General features: G+C 51.1%; 1 protein-coding gene across 7 annotated transcripts in view; it reads right to left on the reverse strand.

Moving 5' to 3' along the window:
* Positions 1–25,423, reverse strand: part of RPH3AL (rabphilin 3A like (without C2 domains)) — a 157,744-nt gene that overhangs the window by 100,147 nt on the left and 32,174 nt on the right. For 5 of the 7 annotated variants that reach the window (XM_066363560.1, XM_066363561.1, XM_066363563.1 and 2 more), the window contains exons 2-3: positions 6,906–7,006; positions 3,205–3,348 (exon numbers count right to left, since the gene is read on the reverse strand). In XM_066363560.1, coding sequence (XP_066219657.1) covers positions 3,205–3,348; positions 6,906–6,982 — 221 coding nt within the window. In that variant the 5' untranslated portion in view covers positions 6,983–7,006. Of the gene's footprint in view, positions 1–3,204; positions 3,349–6,905; positions 7,007–24,873; positions 25,128–25,423 lie in introns of those variants that run through there. The other 2 variants (XM_066363559.1, XM_066363562.1) reach the window with 2 other exon arrangements.

The following is a 25,423-nucleotide window of genomic DNA, read 5'->3' on the forward strand; positions in this document are numbered from 1 at the left end:
ATGTATAATAATCTGAAGACATCTTTCATAAAACAAACACTACATTTTGGTTGTACACCTAGCTAGTGTTTGCTATAAGGCCCATAACTTTTAAAATAACTGTCTTGTATGATTAGAATAAATGAATGAGTAATTTATTGTGTATCAGGAATGTTTTGGTACTGAGTTTTCACAAACCACTGATGTAGCTACAGAAACTACTACTGTGTATAACATGTTGTGCATAACAGATTGTGCCTCTTAAATTTGTGTGTATAGGAGAAGCGCCCATTTGCTTCTCCACCCCTCCGCCGTGCCTTCCTCTCTGTCTCTCTCTTCCCCTACCGCAGCCGAGGCTCCATTGGAGCAAAGATGGCCCGGGCGCTGGGGATGGCTCTGTGGCCTCTGCCTCAGGTGCTAGAGTGGCTCTGGTCGCAACATGGTGACGCCCAGGATAGGCAGAGCATCACCCCCTGCTGAGCAGAGCGTCGCCCCATGGTGGGCGTGCCGGGTGAATCCCGGTCGGGCGCATGCGGGAGTCTGTCTGACTGTCTCTCCCTGTTTACAGCTTCAGAAAAATGCAAAAAAAAAAAAAAAATTTGTGTGTATACAGGTCATTCATATTTTAATGTAAATAAATATGATTTTGCACTTTGTGATAAAAAAAAAAACACGGAGTCTGGGATAAAAGGAGGCTGGAGGGGTGAAGAGGGCCAGAGGACATGGATTTTGTAGGTCACAAAATGGAGTTTGGATTCCTCTCCAAGATCAGTGTGAAGCTACTGAGGAGTGCTAAGCAGAGGAGTGATCTGATCTGGGTGACATTGTTTAAAGCTCACTCAGGATTACAGGGGGCGTGGAGGCAAGAAAGCCACCAGGGGGTGGTGAGCGGTCCAGGAAGGGAGATGGAGATGCTGGGCTGTACTTCAGAGGCGCCCGGTGGGTTTGGGGAGAGGGAAGGGAAGAGAGATCTAGGATGGCCTGGAGGCCTTTGGTTTAAGCAACTGGGCAGATGAAGAAGCTGGAGAAAAAAAGAAAGAGCACCAGTCTTTGAACCTCTGATGCCGAGTGTCCAGCACTCTTCCCTGAACCCCACTAAGCCTGGCGTGGGTGCCTCTCCTCGGGGTCCCACGGCCCCTCATCCCACTGTGACCCATTTCATGACAATTTATAATGTAGCAGCACAACCTCCACAAAACTGGCTGCCACTTCTGTTTTGTTGGCAGCAGTATGTCCAGTGCCCAGTGGATACTCAGTGAAATTTCTTTCTTTCCTTTCTTTTTTTTTTCTTTTGGAGAGAGAGAGAGAGAGAGAGAGGCATCAACTCATTGTTTCACTTATTTGTATCCCCATTGATTGCTTCTCATACATGCCCTGACTGGGGCTCGAACCATGACCTCAGGGTCAAGCCTGCACCCTTGGGATGGAGCTGGTGACCTCAGGATGAAACCAGCAGCCTCGGCACTCTGGGACAATGCTCTATCCACTGTGCCACCAGCCAGGGCCTTGATGAAGATTCTTAAATGAAGGGCCGAGTATGGATACATTATCTTCTCTAATTGTCTCACCACACACACACCCAGTGAGGAGGATGCTATTTTCCCCATTTTAAAGATGAGAAGACTGAGGTTCAGAGATGTGAAGTCACTTGTCAGGGTCACACAGCTCTTAAAAGGCAGAAACTGGGTCCACACCCAGGTCCCACTCTCCCCTGAGGTGACCAGGCTCTACCCTGGGAGCCAAGGGACAGCTGGCTGGACACAAGGCTGCCTCTACCCCCTTGACCTCTAGCAAGCACTCCTACTTCCACAGGGTTCACTGTTCCTAACCCAGGGACCCGCAGGGCCACTGGAGCAAACCTAGCTTCAGCCCAGGCCTGACCCGCTTGTTCTCGGGGACCCCTGTCAGTACAACCCTGTGCCTCCTAACTCATGAAACACCCAGGACGTACCTACCTCCTCCTTCTGAGATGAGTAACCTGAAGCACTGCCTTTGGGTCACTCTGTGCCCCTGCCAAACCCAGTGCTCACAGAGGGGCCAGACAATGTGAGCAGCACAGGGAAGCCAAAGGCTTGAGGGGGCACAGATGATTCCCACCGCACAGGGGAGCCCTTATGAAACACCCTCCACCGCTCCCTGCACACCCTCCTGAAGGGGGAGTGCTCCTGTCCGTCATCAGAGGGGGCGGGTCTGCAGAGCGCCTAGCAGGGCCCTGGGCGGCAGAGGGCCAGAGCCAGGTCCAGTGGGAGAAAAGCACGACAACTAGTCCGTCTGATCTAAACCCTTTCTGTAATACAATGATAGTAAAAGGTCTGTCTTTGCAGCATATACACTAACTGTCCAGACAGCAGTGATCTTTGCAGTGGTGCTTTCACTTTCTAGAACTGTGTATTTCTTCAGTGTCTAACTTTTTTTTTATTATTCATTTTAGAGAGGAGAGAGAGAGGGAGAGACAGAGACAGAGAGAGAGAGGAGAGAGAGACGGGGGGAGGAGCTGGAAGGATCAACTCCCATATGTGCCTTGACCAGGCAAGCCCAGGGTTTCGAAACGGCGACCTCAGCATTTCCAGGTCGATGCTTTATCCACTGCGCCACCACAGGTCAGGCAGTGTCTGACTTTTTAATGATCATATATGTAATAGAAAAAGAAACAGAAGCAGCACAGGAGAGTGGAGTGAGGTTAACTCCTCCCAAGGCAATGCGCTGCACTTGTGTTTTCCCACTTGTGCTTTTCAGACGTTTGAGGACGTATGAATTGCTTTTGTAATTAAACAAGCAAAAAGAGACCCAACAAAGCTCTCAAGATGGTGTAGTAGCCAGCTCTGGGTGTCAGAGGCCAGGACAAGAACTTAGAACAAGCTGGAGAGTGTCCCCCGTTGAAGTCTTAGATGGGACGGTCCAGGTTCATCCTCCACTTAAGTCCCTCGCTGCTGGACTACAGCTGACCCTTAAGTGTGCAGAGCTGAACAGCCCCTAACACCCTCCACCACACTCACTCACCCCCCACAGCCTGGGGCCCACACTTCAGCTGCTATCCCCACCTTACAGATGGGTATATTGAGGCTCTGATGGGCTGGGTTATGTGTATACACTCCAGGCAGAGCTGACTCACTCCCAGTAGAGAAAAGCCAGCCCTGGGACAAGGGTGCCAGCCTCCAGCCCACTGATCTGGCACTAAGTGCCCTTGCTGCCCCCTCACAGATCTGCTCCTGACCCAGCCCTTACCCGATCCTCTGCTGCTCCATGACGTCGAGCCGCTCGGCCCTCTGGATGACCTGCAAGATGGCCTCCACTTCAGCCGGGCTGAGGCACTGGCTCTTCCTCTGCTTCTCTGTCTGGTAGGTGTGCATAGACCAGCCTGTCTGCAGCCTCGAGAGAAAACAACACAGCCCTTGAGGCCACCCCAGTGCAAGCCCCAAACCTGTGCCGGGAACACAAAGCCCCCCCTGAGAACAGTCTGGGGGTGTCAGGGGCAAGGAGGCCAGGGAACAGGGCAGATGCCAGGCTCCCAGTGCCGGCTCTGCCACGCACCAGCCACTGGGCCTCACAGAGATGGCGGCGGCAGCCCAGCTGCAGGAGGCAGGCACAGAAGGCACCCGCTGTACAGACAGGGAAGGCCACCGCCACCGAGCAGGAGTTGAGGGAGGCGTACAGAGGTGATCAAGAATGAAAACCTAGATCTGAGTCCCAGAAGAGAGTGAGATAGAGTTTACTATGGAATCGGAAAGAACTATAATTAGGTTTAAAATAAACCTTGAAGATAATAGATTGACAGCATTTTGGAAACGGAGGGTTCAAAAGCAGGAGGGTAACAGAACTGCATAAGAGGAGAGGTGGGCTAGGGGCTGGCCCAGGGGGCTCAGCGTCTCTGCTCCACTGGACTGCAGGAGGGACACATCCTGGGGCTGTCACCAGGGGCTGAGGGGAGGGACTCAGACCCTTTCTATCTTTCTGGATGGGGAGGGAGTGGCAGCAGCAGACTGAGCCCCAGCTCCCTGCCCTGGGCCCAGCTTCTCTGAGACATTCTGTGCCAGGTGCTGGGAACAGAGATGGACAAGATGGCAAAGTCACCACTTTGAAGAACTATAATATGCTGGGGGACATAGATGCCTAATCAATTACATAAATGTTTATTTAACGAAAAACTCTAAGAGCTATTCATTCAATGCATATTTACTGAGCATCCACTGTGATACCAGGCTCATAAGGTGCTGGGGACATGCTGCTGGACGGCACAAGCAGGTGGCTGCTAGGAGGACATATAAATAAATAAGGAGAACTAACCTAGTTGGTTAGAGGGGAGCGGGCACAGCACCGGCCCCACCACCTGTCCCAGCGGGCGCAGCTCCTACCCGGCTCACTCTGGCCCAAGTGCCAGCCTGGGCCCTGAAGACTCCTCCCACTGGACCTCATGTCATTCTGAAGCCAGGACTCCCCATTTCTCAGAGCAGAAAAGAGGCAGGGCACAGTTAGGTGGCATTCTAAAGGCAAGTCAGGAGTTGGCAGGCCTCTTGCCTGGGGAAGCTCTCATCTGGCGGCTGCCAGCTGCTACCAGCCCCACCAGGCTCCCCCAGGGCAGCCTTTCCTGCCTCCATCTGATCACTCACTAAGCCCCAACAATTACAATCTCTCGTTGGACTCCACCCCCACCCCCCCTACCCCTGTCCCATCAGGCTCCATTCCCACTTATGGCCATGGCTGCCACTGAGCGGCATGCTCCCCTGCAGTACCCTACCCCAGCCAAAGGAGGGCGCCTCAGACTGCTAGACGCAGATGGCTGCAACTCCTGGGCAAGAACCTTCAGTAGTGCCCAGCGCCCCCTGTGCCCTGTGGGGTGCCCTCATCCCTGGCTCCGCTGGCTTCACATGGTGTGCACATCAACTGCTCCTTGCTCCCCCTGTTCTGGGCTGCATGCTGTGTCCAAACCTTGCCCATGTTATGCCCTCCACCTGGGGAGCGTGTCCCTCTCCCTAAACCCCCTTTCCACCGGCTCACTCCTATTCTTTCAGACACGATCTTCACCAGGAGGCTTTGCCTTGATCCCCTGCAAGACGGGTTGAGTCCATTCCCAGAGTTTTCATAAGGCCCGGCATAGCTCCATCACCAGGCTGAAACATTATTTTGAGCCATGTTGGGACCCTCGGTCTCCCCTCCAGAATGTGAGTCTCTGGAGGATCAGGCCGTGCCCCACTGGGCCCCTGCCCACCTCTCAATCTTCCTTTTACCCCATTCACTGTGTCACTCATGTCAACACTGGCCTCCTGTGAGGTGCTCCTCATGTCATGTTCCTTCTACCGCAGGGCCTTTACACACTGTTTTCCCGTTTCTAGAAGCCCCTTCCCCCTATTTCCATCTAAGATTTACCCCTCCTCTAGGATTCAACATAAGTATCACACTCTCAGTAAAAGCCTTTCCCAATTCCCAAATTAAGTTAGCACCCCTTTCACCCCTACTGCCTGTTTCCACTGTCAAAGCACATGAGTAATTATGTGTATGACACTCACTCCTACCCATTAGAGCCTTAAGACAAGAAACCATGGTTTCTTGTTCGCTGCTGTGCAACCAGCACCAGACCTGAGCGAGAGCCAGTAAGGTCACTTCCCCAGGCTCCCCAGTGAGTGTCTGGACAGGGGGGCTTGCAGTACTCATTTACAGAGCCTGGCGGTCCAGGGCAGCGCACCCCGGGGAGACAATAAAAGCATGTGCTCTTCTGAAAGGTGCTACCACAGCTTCTGGCTCCTGTGCAGTACAAGACAAGGTCAGGGGGAACTGAAGGGGATGCTGGAGGGGTAGCCAGGGGTCACACCGGGCACAGCTCTCCGTGGCTCTCATGTCTAGCCAGGCAGGACACATCGGGTTGCCTGGCACCAGAGGAGAGAGCGGGAGGGGCCAGTTTCCTCCCCAGTCTCTCCCCCTGCAGGGGCTGAGCCATCCCAGTGAGAGGGACAAATGAAATGTCATGCAGATTCCTGCCAATCACGCAGGACTCCACTCTTCTTGGGCACTTCGGATTAATTTTTCACTGCCCCTTTGATGTTTCAGCTCTGTGTCCCTGCAGGCTCATAACATCTAGTTACCAATTTTTTGAACTTGGTCCCATTTGGGAAACGCTGGGTCTGGTAATTTGACAGATGAAGGGGACTCTTAGGCTTAGCTGACACCAGGGACCCCCAACTCCCTGGAGAGACAGGGATACAGGAAGGTTGGAGAGGCCTCTGCGAGCCCCTGATCTTCAGCTACAGGGACAGTAGCTAGAGACAGCCTGACCAGAGTGGAGCTGAGGGGTCACCAGGCTGAGAGACAACAGGAAAACCAGGACCCCAAGGGGACAAGCCAGAACAAGAGAGACCTTGACAGAAGCGCTGGGAAGGGCCCTGCGACACCCCGGAGCTGGCTGTGTGTTTGTTACAGCTGGGATGCAGCTCTTCATTCATTTGACTGCCTTCTCTGTCCTGCTTGTCAATGCCAGGCACTCAACTACGAAGCAGGCCTCCAGAGATCAAAGGCTCCCTGCCTCCAGGGCCTCGGGGACTGAAGACTCATGACCAGGGGCCTTATGCTGTTAACAGAGAAGGCCAGGGAAATGGTCCAGCTCCCAGCAGCCTGTTGTGATAGAAAAAACACAGGTGCGGGGTCAGAAGGATCCCTGTGTGGGTCCTGGCCCTGCCACCTACAAGGTAAGTGACTTGGGCAAGGAGCCCTGCCTCAGTTTCCTCACCTGAGAAATGGAGATGAATTCCATGTGGTTAAGTAAGTGAATGGCTGCTCAGTGCCCAGCTCAGGGAGTGGAGTATGGTGTCTGTGGGATAGGCACTTGTCTCCACACTTCTCTCTCTGGGTCCCTGGGACTGAATCTTGTCAAAGAAAGGAGGGGAATAGGGGCAGGGAAGGAACAGAAGGCCTGGCTGGGCCTCTGAGGTACTCACTTGGCTCTCAGGGCGAGCTGCCGATCATTGGGGCAAACCCACTGATCGTTCCCACTCCCAAAGATGGTGTCGGCCATGCTTGCAGAGCGCAGGAGTCACATCTGAGGGGAGAAGAGGAAAAAGAAAGAGAACATCCTTGGCTGGAGTGCCGGTGGCAGACAGGTCCCTCAGGCTCCAGCCACTGGCACTTGCACCCTATCCCCATACATTGCCCCCATGACACCCGGAGTCTCACCATCAGACCCACTCCTCCAGCTCAATACTGTTCCTTCCAAGGTCCTCTTTCAAAAGGCTCATAACTCTGGGAGGGCAACCAGATTTTCAACTTAGCTGCCGAGCCTGGGTGGGGGAGGGTATTTGATCCCTGCTCCCCCAAGTACAATGTCTGATGTGCTTATCACATCACCTAGCAGAAGGGGCCTGGGCAACGGGCACAGGTCCTGCGCAGCGCCTGGTACGGGGGTGTGGCTGGAGCCAGCCGCCTTCCTCAGCTCTGCTAACAAGGTCTTCACGGACACTGCTCCCCAGGAGGCTCTGCCACAGCCATGGATCACAGCGCCAGAGCAGGAAGGAGGGCAGGCAGAGACAGCTGCAGCCTGGACTGCCACCCTACACAACTGCAGGGGACACCGTGTAAATGGCACCCTCGGAAAGCCTGTGGAGAGGTGCCCCTGTTCCAGGACCTCCTGCTACTTTAATGTCTACAGCTGGCATACTGGCTTTCTCTTTGTCACTAAGGATATGTGCCGGAAAGAGAAAACGAAGGACGAAAGAGGGTATCGATCTCAGAGCAGAGATGAGCAGATGCACGAAGTTACCCACACTCCCCTGGTCTCATCCCATCTAGCCCAGTGGTTCTCAGACACAGGACTTCTTTCTTTACACCCTTAAAAATTTCTGAGGTCGGAAATTAGTCTTGGCAGTTTCTTACATGTCAAAGAGAGTTGTCATATGACCCAGAAACTACTTCTGGATATGCCCAAGAGAACTGAAAAGACACAGCCACACAAAAACTTGTGCATAAGTGTTCATAGCAGCATTGTACATAATAGCCCCAAAGTGGCAACAATTCAAATGTCCATCAACTGATAAAGGGACAGAATGTGGCTTATCATACAACGGAATTTTGGCCGGAACTTGGATAAACCTTGAAAACATTATGCTAAGTTAAAGAAGCCAAACACAAAAGACTACATAGTGTAAGGTTCTGTTTGTACGAAATATTCAGAATAGGCAAATCCATATAGATAGAAAATAGATGAGTAGTTGCCAGGGCCGAGGTGGGGAGAGAGGAATGGGAGTGACTGCGAATGGGGTTCAGGGTTTCTTTTCGATGAAAATGTTCTGGAATTAGATAGCGGTGATGGTTACACAACTTTATGAATACACTAAAACCGCTGAATTGTACCCTTTAAAAGTGTGATTTTTATGGAATAAGAATTATATCTCATTAAATTGTTATAAAAATTCTTGAGGACTCCAAGTTATATGAATTATAGCTATTGATATATATTGGATATTAAAACAGAGAAAAAAAATAAAAATTCACTAAAAAATAATAAACCCATTAGATGCTCACATATTTTACAAAAACAACTATATTCTCAAAACAAAAACCCTTAGCAAGAATAATAGCCTTGTTTTACATTTTTACAAATCTACGTAATGGTTGGCTTAACAAAAAACAGCTGGATGTCCATATCTGATTTTTCATTTAACCTTTTGCGATATGTGGTTTTGTTAAAGAGCACAAAGAACATCCACAAGTCTCACAGGTGCCTATGAAGGTTGGAAAAGGGAGGAGCATTTTAATGGTCTTTGCAGATAATTGTGGCTATTCTTTCACATGACACCAAAACTCAACAGTTGGTTGTTTCTTAAAGATTAGTTCTAATGTGGCATCTGAAACAATATCAATGAACTTTTCACCTTATATACATTTTTAAGGAAATGAGACCAAATGTCTTATTATTTTGAAAATAATTTTGAGCTTATAGACCCCTTGACCTGTTGGGGACCCCCAGCCAATGGTTTGAGAAAGGTTGTTGTTCCTTTCTCAAACCAATGTCACCCATTTCTGTGATGGCCAGCAGCGGGCAGCGTGTAGACTGCAGCCAGCAGACCCCACAGGGACCAAGCCAGGACCTTGACCGCAGGCGCCTCTCTATTCCACCCACGAGTACATTCAGGCACTGGCTTTCCACTGCAGAGTGCCTCGGGAGACGGACGCGTACGGGGACCCCATGGCCAGGCCCAGCATTGGGGTACCACCATCATCAAAGCCCTCTTCAGATTTAGTCTAGACCTTTTCTCAAATGAGGCTAACATACAATTCAGGCAAACACAGATGGGGTAAAAATGATATTCATCAAACAACTTTAAACAGGTGTCCTGCTTCCATCTTTCCGTGTGCTATGTCTTTTTGTTGTTGTTTTAATTTGTTATCTTGTGAATAGTATAGTCACACTGCTGTGGGGGTGTGAAAAGTGTTACTCTGTTCTAAGTAAGCATTTAAAATATACTACAGCTTGGTAGACTTGTTTCATTATTATTATTGTTGTTATTATTATTATTATTATTATTATTTTGTATTTTTCTGAAGCTGGAAACTGGGAGAGACAGTCAGACAGACTCCCGCATGCGCCTGACCGGGATCCACCCGGCATGCCCACCAGGGGCGAAGCTCTGCCCACCAGAGGGCGATGCACTGCCCCTCCGGGGCGTCACTCTGCCGCGACCAGAGCCACTCTAGCGCCTGGGGCAGAGGCCAAGGAGCCATCCCCAGTGCCCGGGCCATCTTTGCTCCAATGGAGCCTTGGCTGCAGGAGGGGAAGAGAGAGACAGAGAGGAAGGAGGGGGGCGGGGTGGAGAAGCAAATGGGCGCTTCTCCTTTGTGCCCTGGCCGGGAATCAAACCCGGGACTTCTGCACGCCAGGCCGACACTCTACTGCTGAGCCAACAGGCCAGGGCCTATTATTATTATTTTTAAATACCGTAGACTCCCTTATCCACAGAGGATATGGTCCAAGGCCTCCACTGGATATGCATACAATGTCTTTTCCTATACACGGGTACCTATGATAAAGTTTAATTTATGAATTAGGCACAGTAAGAAAGTAACAACATAACTAATAATAAGATAAAACAATTATACCAATATACTGTAATAAAAGTTATGTGAATGAAGTCAATCTCTCAAAGTATCTTATTATACAGCACTCACCATTTCACTTAAAGGGAGCACTTTACAACTTCTCTTGGTACACTCAAATTGCCAGCATCCCTACTTTTGCACTTTGGCATCTTTATTAAGCAAAATAAGAGTTATTTGAACAGAAGCACTGTGATATTGTGATAATCAATCTGATAACCGAGATGGTTACTAAGTGACTAGTAGGTAGTGTAAACAGCACTGATACACTGGACAAGGGATGATTCACACATCAGACAGGGCAAAGAAGGATGGCATGAGATTTCATCATGCTACTCAGAATGGCACATAATTTAAAATAATTAATGAATAATTTATTTCAGGAATTTTCTGTTTAATATTTTCAGACCACAGTTGACAACAGGTAACTGGAATTGCAGAAAGTAAAACCACAGATAATGGGGGACTACTGTATTCTGCAAGCTTTAAGAAATGGAAGTGATGGTCTCTCTGGATGGGAGAGGCTATGTCCTGGGTAAACTGGGTGTCCCAGTAAACCACCAGTCATTACCTCACAAATGCTGCCATTCCTGTTTCTGCCTGCAGGGGCCGCCACATCTCAGGCCACTGCTCCCAGGACTGGAAGGCCCTGAGCCTTCCTGCCCATCCTGGGACAGCTGGGTCCCATGAGTATGGAGTGGCCCCTCTTCTCTGCCAGGTATCCCCAAAGAAGAGGAGCAGGGGGTGATCGTGGAGGGGAAGAGCAAGCCAGGGAACCTCAAGGTTGGAAGTCCATGTTCTGCAGAAGCTTCTAAACCAAAAGGGTGTGGAGCCGGTCAGGGGGAGGAGTTGGGAGGAAGAAGGGCCCTGTGCTGTTATGCTAAACCTTCACCTCCTTCATGGTGGGACAGGTAGGGACATCCAGGAGAAGACAGCAGCACACATCAGTAAGAGACACTCCGCACAGCCCCAAACGAATCACCCCAGATGAATCTCTAGGCAATGAACCCCATTTTAACCCTTTGGTCACTTCCTAGTGAGGCCAGAGTTGGCACATCTCTGACAAGGGAGCTCCCAAACTAACACTGATCTGTTCTCTGACCCATTTGAAGGCAAATTCTTTTCCTTTTTCTTTTTTAATTTTAGCCAAAACAACTGTGACCACCCACAGGGTATTCTGTTCTCTTCTTCCTAAATCCAATCAGTGCCTTTTCTGTTTGACAGAAAAGAGAGAGGTTAAGAAACTGGGACAATGCCTGACCAGGTGCAGCAGGTAGAGCATTGGCCTGGAACGCTGAGGACCCAGGTTCAAAACCCCGAGGTTGCTGGCTTGAGCGCAGGCTTACTAGCTTGAAAGTAGGGTCACTGTCTTGAGAGCGGGATCATAAACATGACCTCATGGTCGCGAGCTTGAGCCCAAGGGTCACTGGCTCAGCTGGAGTTCCCCTGCAGTTCCCCGGTCAAGGCACATATGAGAAAGCAATCAATAAACAACTAAGGTGCTGCAAAGAAAGAATTGATGCTCCTCATCTCTCTCCTTTCCTGTCTGTCTGTCCCTGTCTGCCCTTTCTCTCAAAAAAGAAAGAAAAGGAAAAGAAACTGGGACAAGGTCACAGAGCTAACTATGCCAGTCTACTAACCTTTAACCCAGGGGTCGGGAACCTATGGCTCACGAGCCAGATGTGGCTCTTTTTTTTTTTTAATTTTTTTTTTCTGAAGCTAGAAATGGGGAGAGACAGTCAGACAGACTCCCGCATGCGCCTGACCGGGATCCACCCGGCACGCCCACCAGGGGCGACGCTCTGCCCACCAGGGGGCGATGCTCTGCCCCTGGGGGGGGTGTCGCTCTGCCGCGACCAGAGCCACTCTAGCGCCTGGGGCAGAGGCCAAGGAGCCATCCCCAGTGCCCGGGCCATCTTTGCTCCAATGGAGCCTCGGCTGCGGGAGGGGAAGAGAGAGACAGAGAGGAAGGAGAGGGGGAGGGGTGGAGAAACAGATGGGCGCTTCTCCTTTGTGCCCTGGCCGGGAATCGAACCCGGGACTTCTGCACGCCAGGCCGACGCTCTACCACTGAGCCAACCGGCCAGGGCCAGATGTGGCTCTTTTGATGGCTGCATCTGGCTCGCAGACAAATCTTTAATAAAAAAAAAATAATAACGTTAAAAATATAAAACATTCTCATGTATTACAATCCATTCATTTCCTACTGCTCATGTTCATGGTTGCAGGTTGCCAGAGCCAATCACAGCTGTCCTTCGGAACAACACTAAATTTTTATTGGATAATGCCTAACGTACACGGGTTGTTGTATGGCTCTCATGGAATTACATTTTAAAATATGTGGCATTGGCCCTGGCAGGTTGGATCAGTGGTAGAGCATCGGCCTGGCGTGCAGGAGTCCCGGGTTTGATTCCCGGCCAGGGCACACAGGAGAGGCGCTCATCTGCTTCTCCACTCCTCCCCCTCTCCTTCCTCTCTGTCTCTCTCTTCCTCTCCTGCAGCCAAGGCTCCTTTGGAGCAGGGTTGGCCCGGGTGCTGAGGATGGCTCTGTGGCCTCTGCCTCAGGTGCTAGAATGGCTCTGGTCACAACAGAGTAACACCCCAGATGGGCAGAGCATTGCCCCCTGGTGGGCATGCCGGGTGGATCCCAGTCGGGCGCATGCGGGAGTCTGTCTGACTGCCTCCCTGTTTCCAACTTCAGAAAAATACAAAAAAAAAAAATGTGGCATTCATGGCTCTCTCAGCCAAAAAGGTTCCTGACCCCTGCTTTAATCGGTATTCCTTCCTTGGCATCAGGTCACTTTGTGCCGTAAGTGTGGAGGGACCAGCTTTGGAGCAGTGAGAAGGCAGAGAGAAGACTCAATTAGGAAAAAGATATCCCTGAAAGTCTGGCTTTCACGCAAACTTACCGGAAGGCCCAGGACAAGTCAGTTATCGTTTCTGGGCCTCAGTTTTCTCATTGGCACCCAAGAAAGCCGAGGTAGACAGGCTGGAGGGACTGCCCTGTGCACTTCCCACGCCTGACTCCACCATGCCAAGCTGCAGGAGGGAGGCACACGTGGCAGGCAGGGACTAATAGAGGGTCCGGGGAGGGTAGCTGGTGGCTGCCCCAACCTGGGAGGTGGGATGTGATTCCCCACCCCAGCCTAGCTGCAGCTCAGGGAGCGGAGCGCCTCCCTGGGTCCCCTTCTCGCTCCTGGAGCTTGAGGGAAGACAAGGCCCTGGAGTCAAATGCTACAGGCCGAGGTAGTTGTGAGGATGTCACGCCCTGGGGCCTGGGGCCCAGGGCACTGGACGGCAGGGTCTTCAAGGATGCTAAGGTTGTAGCTGAGCATATTCACAGGGTGGCTCTGAATGAGAACTCAGACCCCTGCCCAGGGGTTGCTGGGCTGCACCTGGCACCTCGCAAGGCACAGCTGTCCTTTGCAAACACAGAGCAACCTTGGGACAGGTGGTGGGAGAGGAAGGGCAGCCGGAAGAGCCACGTTTTAGGAAACTGCCATGAAGCCAGCTTAGGTTCTCCAAACACCGTCAGTCTGAGCCAGCTGCCAACCCCCTGACTCGCCAGCCAACCCCCGTCCCCGGCTGCTCACGCCCCTGTGACCGGGGGCTCCACTGCCAGACGGTGTGCTCACCACCGCCTTGCACGCGCCCCCGGGCTCTGCTGTCCATCCCGCGGGGTCTCGCGGGGGTCTCGTGGCGGGTCAGGGAGGGCCCCTTCCCAAGGTCCTGCTGCGTCAGGCCCAGACCCTCTTAAGAGCTGGTCCTTAAGACTTCTAGAGAGCGGTGTCATGTAAGGTGACTCCTGATGTGCCCTTATTAATAAACGTCAATCTGTCTTGGGCAGAAATCAAATGATGAGGGAACAAAACGGAGGCTTAAAGACATCAAGTAAAAAGAAGGGAAGGAGAACCCACACATTCACAAGGGGAAGGATGGGCGCGGCCAAGGGCCTGGAGGGAGGCAGACAGCGGGGTGTGCAGAGAGGTCTGCCTGGAGCTTGGCCTTCCTCTGCAGGCGGGCGGGAGGGGCACACGGGCCAGGCCTGTCTCTGAGGCCAAGGGCCTGGAGGGAGGCAGACAGCGGGGTGTGCAGAGAGGTCTGCATGGAGCTTGGCCTTCCTCTGCAAGCGGGCGGGAGGGGCACACGGGCCAGGCCTGTCTCTGAGGCCCTTCCAGCTGGGAGAGAAAGAGGCTGAAGAAGAGGGGGGTGTGTATGATGTGTGTGTTGTGTATGTGATGTGTGTAGCGTGTATGGTGTGGGGGGTGATGTGTATGGTGTGTGATGTGTGTATGATGTGTGTGTGAAAGTATGTAGTGTATGAGATATGAGATGTGTGATGTGTATGGTGGGTATGCTGCATGTGTGATGTGTGGGGTGTGTGGTATGGGGTGTATGATGTGTGTTCGATGTGTGTGTATGGTGTGTGATATGTGTGTATGTGTGTGGTATATATATGTGTTGTGTGTGGTGTGTGGTGTGTGGTATGCGTGTGGTATACAGGGGGGTAGTATGTGTTGTGTGTCTGGTGTATGTGATGTGTGTGTGGTGTGTGTACGTTCTGCTGGGAAAGAAGCTGGTCCTGGGGGAGGTGAATGTTTTACAGAACCAGCCCCAGAGGTCCTCCTTCTTTGACTTGTTTCCATCTCCCCTTCCTGGTTAGACTGGGGGCTCCCTGCGGCCCGTGTCCCCCTTCTCTCTCCAGCCCAGCACGGAGCCAGCTACAAAGTAGGTGGACAGTGAATGTCTGTGCAGTGGAACCGACTGCATCAGACGGCCGTTCCCCGACGAGGAGGAATTCAGACAGGTCAGGCGTGCTCAGAGCAGGGCTGGGCCCTAAACGCCCTCTGTGACTTGTTCACGCACAGACAGTTTGTTCCCCAGGGGCTAGTCAGTGCCCAGGGCTCCGTCTGACAGCTGATCGCCTCCCCAGGGGCCAGTGTGCCCATGAGGCCTCCAGGGGCCTCCTGCACTCACTGGGCAAGACAAGCCCACAGCGCCTGCATCCTCTTGAGTGCTTCTTCTTTTTTTATTTTTATTTTTTAGATTTTTAGAGAGAGAAAGATTTAGAGAGAGAAAGAGGGGGGAGAAGCAGGAAGCATCAACTCATAGCTGCTTCCTGTATGTGCCTTGACCAGACAAGCCCAGGGTTTTGAACCCGTGACCTCAGCGTTCCAGGTTGACGCTTGAGCCACTGCGCCACCACAGGTCAGGCTCTTGAGCGCTCCTGAACCCTGCAGCACAGGGGCTCAGGGGACCGTATGGGGTGGGGGGGGAGAGAGACAGGAAATAGAGTTGCCTGGTTTTGATTTCCTGAGAAAATTCTTGGGGGATGGAGGTTCATGAGCCGCAGGAACTTCCTGAGGCAGATCTGTGAAAACAAATCTATTTTTACAAGGAGCTGCAATTCCTATCTCCCTAAAGTCAGAAGTTCACCACCCAGGGCATTCGTCACCGCAGGCAAATGCTGCAGTCACAGCCGACTCTCCATGGAGCAAGTCATTACACGGCCCACGCGGTTGGCTCCTGGGCACTGTGGAATATTAGAAAGAAAAAAACGCCCTAAACTCACTCACCATCCACCCCTACATGAAGACTCTTAACAGCTTAATGTAAGGTCTTCCCATTTTTTCTAGGTATTTGTGTATAGGTTTTAAGAAAAATTGGGTTTTTATTACATACAATGCTTGCTCCACATCCTTATCACAATGTACTTTCTTATATTATTAAAAGTCCTCAAAACCATGATTCTCAACTGTAACTCAGTGTTCTGGATGTAGTTTATCATGTTCCTGTCGGGAAGCACATAGATTATTTCCAATTTTGTTCTGTTATATTCAACAGTAAAATGGACATCCTGAGGGATAAGTCTTTGTGCCCATCTCTGAGGACTTCCTAGGATAAATCTCCACCAGGGAAAGGAAGTGTGCTTTTTCCATGTCTTTTTGAGACTTTTACTACAGTAATCTCACAGCCACTCAAAGCTCTCTGTACCAGACCTCACCACAAAAGGTCTGCTGGAGGCAACTGCATCCTGTTGCCATAATGTGGATTTTGTATTTTCTTCTTTTTATTTTTAAGAAAGAGAGAAAGGGAGAGACTAAGAGAGGGGAAGGGAGATAAGGAGTAAGGGAGAGAGAGAGAAAAGCATCAACGTGTTGTTCCGCTTAGTTGTTCCATTTAGTTGTGCACTCATTATTTTTCGTATGTGCCCTGACCAGGGACTGAACCTGTGACCTTGGCACGACACTATATCCACCACTGAGCCACCAGCCAGGGGTGGATTTTGTATTTTCTAGGTCAGAGCTCAAAGATGGAAGAACCCATCTGTAAATCTCCAGTCAGTTGGTTTTAATAATGTAGTCATTAAACAAACAAACAAACAAACCATCCTCCTTTCCACAAACAGTCGAGAATCTACTTAAAAGAAGCCTTCTCTCCCTCTTAACAAATTCCCAGGCTCAGAATCTGGTACAGGGAACACTGGCCTTATGCCCTGAGTGACCCGGGTGGTCAGCTAACACCTCTACAGTGTTCTTTTCTAAAAAGGTTAAGGGTTCCCTGGAATAGTAATACCTGTGGTGACACCTCCACCACAGGCTCACAGTGATGGTGAACTGAGAGCGGAGCCCTGTGAACTCTACATTGCAACTAATCCAGGAGCACACTGCTGTTTGACACCCAACCCTTGAAACCTTGCACCTACTTACACACCGAGTGTGGACAACACTGCCAGCTCGCGGCAGTCTCCAAGATGTATCAGACTTTGAAAAAGATAGCCAGAGGACCACATCACCTGCCCTTAGAGAAGGATTACACACACCCCAGGGTCTCTGCCCCACCTATCAGGGCCAGGACAGGGACAGAGGCAATGTCCCAGCAAGGACAGCTCCTTTTCACCCACATCTTTTCCCTGGTGTGGTTATCTCTCCCACCTTTAGGCCCTGGCATGTTCCATGTCCTTGACTTTATTTCAGGGAAACTCCCTGATGCAACTGAGCTGATGGACCCTCTCCCCCACAGGCCATAGTGTCGATGGACGACCTCTGGGAAGAGAAGAAATGATATAGGGAGAATGGCGGGGAAAAGGCAGGCAGAATGGAAGGGCTGAAGGAAACCACAGGTTCTAGGAGGGGACACCTTGTACAAAGGCAAACACGAATCACCGGCAAGTGCAGGACAGCAAGAGGACAAAAGTGCACCCTTTCACCAAGTGCTAGAGGTTTCCTCTGAGCTGCCAAACCTGCTGAATAACATATGCAGTCTAGCCAAGAGCAGCAGTGAACCCAGAGACTTAGGAGCAATAAATAAATGTTGCAAATCACTAAGTTTGGGGGTAGTTGTTACACAGCATTATCACAGCAACATGAAACTCATACAAATGGCACTGGTAAATAAAACCCCAACCCTGACCTCCATTATCTGGCCAAACCCCTTCTCAGAGCTGTTTGGAGCCTGACTGCCAAACTTGTGAGCAGTGGAAAGGCCAAAAGACCAGATGGGGAAGCAAACAGGAGACCTAGGAGGCAAACAAAACCCACTCTGCTTCCCACCCACTACTTATGTGCCAGAGCAAGAGCCCTGAGCTGAGGGGTCTGGGGAAGGGCCTGGAGCCTTCTCAGGTAGCCAGTGCAGGGATGGAAAAGAGGTTTCACCCCAGGGCCAAGCCGGAGCTGCAGCCCAGAGAACCACACTGGAGAGGGTTTGGAGCCTGCATTCAGTCTCGGCAGGGAAGGCTGCAGTGACCCTTTAATGCCTGCCCAGGGTGTGGGAGGGGAGAGCGGCTGCACGCCCACACGCCCGCTACTGCCGAGCTTCCATCCCAGACTGCTAGCTGTGCGGGGCCCGGTGGTGGGGAGGTGATGAGGTCCTAAAGGAGGGAGAAAAAGCAGGGACGAATATAAGAGAATACTTGCCACCAAGCCAGTGCTTCCCGAGGCCTCTTCAGACACCTGTAAGAGCTGTTAGTTCTATGCCCAGGTATTAATATTCCAGGGAACCCTTAGCAACAGCCCTGACATCTGCTCTGTTACTATGATACAGGAAACATGATAATAGCAGCAAGATAAGGTGAGCTGAGACATCAACATTTCCTCCACCTGTCACCAGCGCTGGGAGGATGAAAGACTCAGATAGGAAGCCTGGAGACCTGTCCAAAAACCCGAAAGTGCCTCCCTGCCTGTCCTGTCCGGGGCTGGGTACGCACGAGGCAGGGCTCCAGGGGATTCAGGTGATGAGAGGAGCTACTGCCTGACAAAGTGGCTGGAACTCACCCTGTCAGCAGCCATCCTGCCAGATCTGATTCTTTCAATGACTCTTAGCTCTCCTCACAGTCTAATTCTCCTCCACTCCTGCGTAGATTGTGGCAAAAGCTTCCCAATCAGCTTTTGGACCTCCTGGGGCTCACCTCACTCCCTTCACTTGCAGCCAGAAAGGTTATCCTTAAAGACTAAGTCAGGGCCCTGGCCAGTTGGCTCAGCGGTAGAGCGTCGGCCTGGAGTGCGAGGGACCCGGGTTCGATTCCCGGCCAGGGCACATAGGAGAAGGGCCCATTTGCTTCTCCACCCCCACCCCCTCCTTCCTCTCTGTCTCTCTCTTCCCCTCCCGCAGTCAGGGCTCCACTGGAGCAAAGATGGCCCGGGCGCTGGGGATGGCTCTGTGGCCTCTGCCCCAGGCACTGAAATGGCTCTGGTTGCGGCAGAGCAACGCCCCGGAGGGGCAGAGCATCGCCCCTGGTGGGCAGAGCGTTGCCCCTGGTGGGCGTGCCGGGTGGATCCCGGTCGGGTGCATGCGGGAGTCTGTCTGACTGTCTCTCCCCGTTTCCAGCTTCAGAAAAATACAAAAAAAAAAAAAAAAAGACTAAGTCAGGCCATGCTTTAAAATCCTTGCTTAAAAACCTTCAATGGCTCACCTGGGCCCAGTAGCTCAGTTATGAGTGTCGTCCTGATGCACTAAGGTTGTGGGCTTGATTCCTGGTCAGGGCTCATGTAGGAATTAACCAATGAATGCATAAATAAGTGGAACAACAAACCAATGTTTCTCTCCCTTCCCCTCTCTCAAAAAATCAATAATAATAATAATAATAGCAGCAGTCTAGGTCATCCATGATCAGGCCCAAACTAGCCTTACAGTCTTACCTGCTATCACATTCCACAAAACTCATGCCCCACTCACCAGGAACCCAGAGGTGCTCTGGCTGCTCAGCCCTGCCCCTGGAGCTTCCGTGAAACACTTTGCCTGCACACTGTCTACCTACAGAGGCCCAGCAACCTTCCTCTGAGAATTCTCTAGCTCCTCCCCCTCAAGGCACATTCCAAATCAACCCCATTGCCTCGCCCCAGCATTTCATTCCACTTTGTATCACAGGGGGACTTTGCGGCTGTTACCCCTATGAAGGCGGCAGCTCTCAGGGTGCATTTTGATGTCCCTGGGCTAGCATGTCCCCAAAACATGGCAGGTGTCTAGTACACATTTACCGACCTTCAAGAGTTCACCGCCACCCATGGAATAATGATGCCCAGCCACCCCAGCCTGGACTTTCAGACCCTGCAGTGTGAGATCCCCCTCCTTAATCTTCCTCCTGCCACACGCAGGGCAGTCCACGGAACAGGCTTCGCCTGTGGCACCTGCCTCCGCAAAGTGGTTTCCACAGAGTAAAACCACGGAGAATCTAGAAAGGACTCCAATATGAGGAGTGGTCAACAAGAGCACAACCGGACGCAGTCAATGTCAAAATGGCAAGTGACCAGGAAAGGGTTACAGCAAGACTAGGAGCAAGAAGTGGAACCAAATGGTAGCACAGCACAAACACCTAAGTGAAAAATGCAGAGTTAATGCATTAAAGGAGTAGGGTTTGGAATTATGGGTATGCTCATGCCAGTGATTCTTTTGTAAAGAGGATTTAGTAAATGTTAGACAAACGATGACACCCTACCTGTCCTCGGCCGCCTGCTCAGAGGCCTCCTCTTGGGTGGGGCGCTCTAAAACTCTACAGCCCCTGCTCAGATTCCTATAGCTTTTCCAGGCTGTGCCCTTTGAGAAGCAGGCAATCCTATACACCCTGTGGCCCATTTTGTGGCGCATCCCTGCTGAGTCACAGAGCTAAGCATCTGCTGCTATCCTCAAAAGGACAAGAAGCAGCCACTGTTGGCTTCATTACCCTCATTCATTCAACAAACATGCACTGAGTATTGACTCTGCACCAGGCACGTGCCTGGCATCTCAGCTCGCCGCAGGGTGAGCAAGGGTAGTGTTTTGTACCTCCAGAAGACTTCACGTGGTGCACAGCTAGGAGGCCTCACTTACCACTGCGGGATCTTCTTCCCAGGAAAGTAAATCCTTACCTAAAACTCCCATTCCAGTGGACCCAAATCCCTGCCTGCCTTTTGGTCAGACTGAAACGGTTTTCTCATTCCCAGGCTGAAGTGCTCTGCAAAGCCTCCAACTGAGGTGAGATGCAAAGCATCCCACTCTTCCCCCTCTCGCTTCAAGTGCCAGCCCTCCAATCTCAACAGCCACAGGCTCTGCCTACGTGACCCAGAGGCACAGTGTAATTTTCTTATCTCTGAAAGGCCTGAAACGGCAGGGAGGGGTCCTATATCAAGGCAATCTCAGAGCTGAGGCTACACAGGGCAGTGGTGGGATTCAAATAATTTAACAGCCAGTTCTCTGCCCTAATGACCATTTTAAGTATTAAAAAACAATATACCGAAAGGTAGTTTATTATTTCATGCATTTAATATTTTAAATAAGAACAATAAAAGAGGTACACAAAACTAGATTATGATAGATAAAATGGCTACTCAGCTGCCATCCCAAAAACAGTGCAGGCCTGAAGGAGGAGGAAGTGCTGGAACAGAACATTCTCATCCCCCACTGTGAGCTGTAGTTAATTTGCTTACTATTCTCTCTCTTAATGGCTTCCTGGCCTTTACTTTTAAATGTAGGAAAAAGTTTACCTTTGCAGGAATGTCTGAAGAAGCTTACATTGGGGAGGGACCTGACAACTAGGGGAGTTTAAATCACAATAGTTGTTTGTAACACCTTAGCCACAGGCCCAGGACCCAGCTGTCTTGAAGATTTACCAAGGGCACCAGCTAGGACCATGCTGATTAGGCCTGTGCTACAGCAGAAGATCTTGCAGAGTAGATGTCTCTGCAGCTGAATCCCCCTCCTCCTGCTTATTGTCAAGTCAGTGACCAAGGCCATAAACCAAGATATGCTAATCCGCCCCAGACCCTATATGTACTGCTCCCTCCTGCAGCTTGGGACTGACACCCTTTGTTGGCCTCAGCCTTCCTGCACCCAGGCACTTTTAAAATAAAATTTCCTTTTGGAACATACTAGCCTCGTGTTTTTGGTTCAGCCCATGGTTTCTGCCTTTCAGATTATGTTATAAGAAAGAGTTTTAAAATATTAGATAATACCTGACAAAAAAGCAATAAAATTGTTATTTAAGATATTTCCATATTGCTTCTTGATTGGCATCCTCACTTGCAATTTTTTCACCTATGGATGGAATGAACATCACTACAGGCACTTAGAATACACTGTTGCGCAGATGAACATTTAAAAAGAGTAAGGAATGTAAATGTGTGATTTCCACATTGGGCGGCTGCCCAGGTGCCCACCTAAGAGAGAACCCTGATTACAAGTGCCATTTTAACAACCGGTTCACTGAACTTAACAAAAAATTAGGTATTGGTTCTGCCGAGCTGGTGCAAACTGGCTGAATCCCACCAATGATAGGGTTGCAGGTGGGGGCCATGACCCCCTCTCCTCCCTTAAGTGGACGAAGGGACACTGACAAACTAGATGTTCCAGATCACCTTCCCCCAGGCATCCAGGTAACTAACCCGGGTGTGAAAGGTCCCCTAGCTTATTTATGGTTAATCGTTTTTTGTTTTTTTTTTTGTATTTTTCCGAAGCTGGAAACGGGGAGAGACAGTCAGACTCTCGCATGCGCCCTACCGGGATCCACCCGGCACACCCACCAGGGGGCGACGCTCTGCCCACCAGGGGGCGATGCTCTGCCCCTCCGGGGCGTCGCTCTGCCGCGACCAGAGCCACTCTAGCGCCTGGGGCAGAGGCCAAGGAGCCATCCCCAGCACCCGGGCCATCTTTGCTCCAGTGGAGCCTCGCTGCGGGAGGGGAAGAGAGAGACAGAGAGGAAGGAGAGGGGGAGGGGTGGAGAAGCAGAGGGGCGCTTCTCCTGTGTGCCCTGGCCAGGAACTGAACCCGGGACCCCTTGCATGCCAGGCCGACGCTCTACCACTGAGCCAACCGGCCAGGGCCTTTACGGTTCATCTTACATAAATCACTGAAAGATACATTCTTCTTTAATCATTACCAGCCCCCACCCTCAAATCCCCTATTTAACCCTACCTATTAGAGAACCGGGGGCTGCTCCCCCTTACCAGACAGCCGGCAGATTTCCTTTCATTAAAGCCCGTTCCACTGGTCTTTCGAACTCCGACTGACTCTATCAACCACTGCTACAGGGAAACTAGACCCCTCGGGCCAGAGTCTACCTGGAACACACGAGAAGGAGGGAAGCCTCCCAGGCTGGCTGCAGGGCCCAGAATGTTCCCATCAGACACATGGTGTTGGCCCTGGCCGGTTGGCTCAGCGGTAGAGCGTCAGCCTGGCGTGCGGGGGACCCGGGTTCGATTCCCGGCCAGGGCACACAGGAGAAGCGCCCATTTGCTTCTCCACCCCCCACCCCTCCTTCCTCTCTGTCTCTCTCTTCCCCTCCTGCAGCCAAGGCTCCATTGGAGCAAAGATGGCCCGGGCGCTGGGGATGGCTCCTTGGCCTCTGCCCCAGGCGCTAGAGTGGCTCTGGTCGCGGCAGAGCATCGCCCCCTGGTGGGCAGAGCTTCGCCCCTGGTGGGCGTGCCGGGTGGATCCCGGTCGGGCGCATGTGGGAGTCTGTCTGACTGTCTCTACCCGTTTCCAGCTTCAGAAAAATACAAAAAAAAAAAAAAAAAAAAAAGACACATGGTGTTAATCTGCCAGGGCCTTGGTAACAAATTACCATAAACTGGGAAGCTTAAGACTTCTAGAGCCTAGAAGTTTAAAACAGAGATGTCAGCAGGGCGGGGTTCTCTCTGGAGGGTCTAGGGAAGTACCTCTCCCACACCCCTCTCTCAGCCTCTGGTGTTTGCGGCATCCTGGGCGCCCCTCAGCTTCCAATCTCTGTCTTTATCTTCCAGGCATCCCTCCCTCTGCGTCTCCACATGGCCACCTCTTCGTATCTCTTGTCCTCACATGGCCATCTTCCCTACGTCTATCTTCTTATAAGGACTTTTGTCATATTAGATTGAGACTAAAGGAGATATCAATATGACCTCATCTAAACTGATTACATCTGCAGTGCTGCATCTCCAAATGAGGTCACATTCTGAGGTTCTTGGGGCTAGGACTTCAATATACCCTTTTGGGGGACATATTTCACTCCATTCTACATGGGAAAAGCAGAATCCCAAGCCTTGCCTTGGGGGTGGAAACAGCAGGCACAACGGACCCCTTAGTATGTGTGCATGGATGTTTAAGCTGTTCTAAAGCGCCCCCGGGGCTCCTGGGGTGCTGAGGACCAGACCAGGGGTCCAAAGCTGAGACAGAGAGCTACCCGGATTGATGCAGGAGGAGGATCCAGGAAAATGATCTCCTTTGGTCATTGTTTGTCTTGGGAGTTCTTAACAGGCAGGCTGTGAACTTGGATAGGAACAAATTATAGCTTTATTTTCATTAACCTACAACTGAAATTTTCTATTTCCTTTATTTATGAATATCAGCAGTACACCACAGTATTATTAGTACATGTGCCTGGGTCATCGATAAACTCTCAGCTATTTTTGTACCACAATACAGAGCTGCAGATATGCTGAAATATTATTAATGCTCATCACTACTTTTAAATTCTAATAGTTATTAGATCTTTCACAAGGCTGTTTATGTAATGCTTCAGTGAAGAAGCACACAGACTGCTATATCCAAAATTTGTTTTTTAAAAATATTCTGATAACTGTAAGTCAATATAATTGGTTTCCTCTGGAACCTGTTTGTGACTTTATAACCATTATTTTTTTGTCTGTGGCAGAGACAGAGAGAGTCAGAGAGAGGGACAGACAGACAGGAAGGGAGAGAGATGAGAAACATCAATTCTTCGTTGCGGCTCCTTATCTGTTCATTAATTGATCTCTCATATGTGCCTTGACCAGGGGCTACAGCAGACTGAGTGACCCCTTGCTCGAGCTAGCGACCTTGGGTTCAAGCTGATGAGCCTTGCTCAAATCAGATGAGCCTGCGCTCAAGCTGGCGACCTCGGGGTTTCAAACCTGGGTCCTCCACATCCCAGTCTGACGCTCTATCCACTGTGCCACCGCCTGGTCAGGACTATATAACCATTATTTTGAGAAACGTTCCATAGGATTCCCCAGATTGTCAAAAAGATGGCTTGATAGCACCAAAAGAAACAACAGGAGATGGAGTTAGAACTTGACAGAAAGGTTATCAACCTTCAGGGTAAGCAGGTGTCCATGCCCCAGGGATTCTCTGTCCAGAAAATATCTCCCAGGAGCTGCCAAGCATCTGGTGTGGGACATGCAGTGAGGGGTGTTAATGCTGTTTGTCTTTTAGGGCAGAAATGCAACCCCGCTTCCATGCAGACAATTTGTGTGTACCTGGAACGTCCTAGGCAAACAGGAGTTTTGCAAAGAAAACCTGATTTTAGATCACACTTGTGAGCTGCTTGTTGGAGCAGCCCAAGAGAAACATCTCTATGAAGCAGAGAAACCTCTGGAAGGAAAACAGACCCACCCCTCTCACCTGCTTCGTCAAGTCCCACTCCTCAGGTGTGCTGACAGGGGCAGTCCTCCGGGTCCCCAGGAGCAGCGTCCTCACAGCTGGCTCCCGCAGTGGCCCCCGCACAGCCCCACCGGGACACCGGCCCTCAGGTGGCTCTGTAGGGCTCTGCCACGGACTTCATCCTTCTTCTGCCCGCTTCAGTGGGGCTGAGGCAGGGACCCTGGCCCTGGCTGTTTGCTCAAAGCCAGCAGCCCAGGCAACCCCAGCTGACCGAGCCTGCTATCTGTGGGCCAGCTGTCCCAGCTTGTTCATGGAAACACAAACAGACGTTTCCCTGTTTCAACTCCAAGATTAAGGACCCGCTGCCTGGGGGCCAGCTGTCCACTTCTCTGTACATTTCCTGCTCTGCTAGCAGAGGCTAAGACCCCAAACAAGAGGGGGTGCTCACCACAAACTACTATAGTGAGGACTGCTGAGGACTCAAGCTATGGTTGGGGTGGGGGGTTACCTGAGAATGCCAGAGGGAATCACCCTGGAACATGGCATGGCACAAAGATGAGCA

The sequence above is a fragment of the Saccopteryx leptura genome, chromosome 2, assembly GCF_036850995.1.
Source record: "Saccopteryx leptura isolate mSacLep1 chromosome 2, mSacLep1_pri_phased_curated, whole genome shotgun sequence".
NCBI classification, from domain to species: Eukaryota; Metazoa; Chordata; class Mammalia; order Chiroptera; family Emballonuridae; genus Saccopteryx; species Saccopteryx leptura.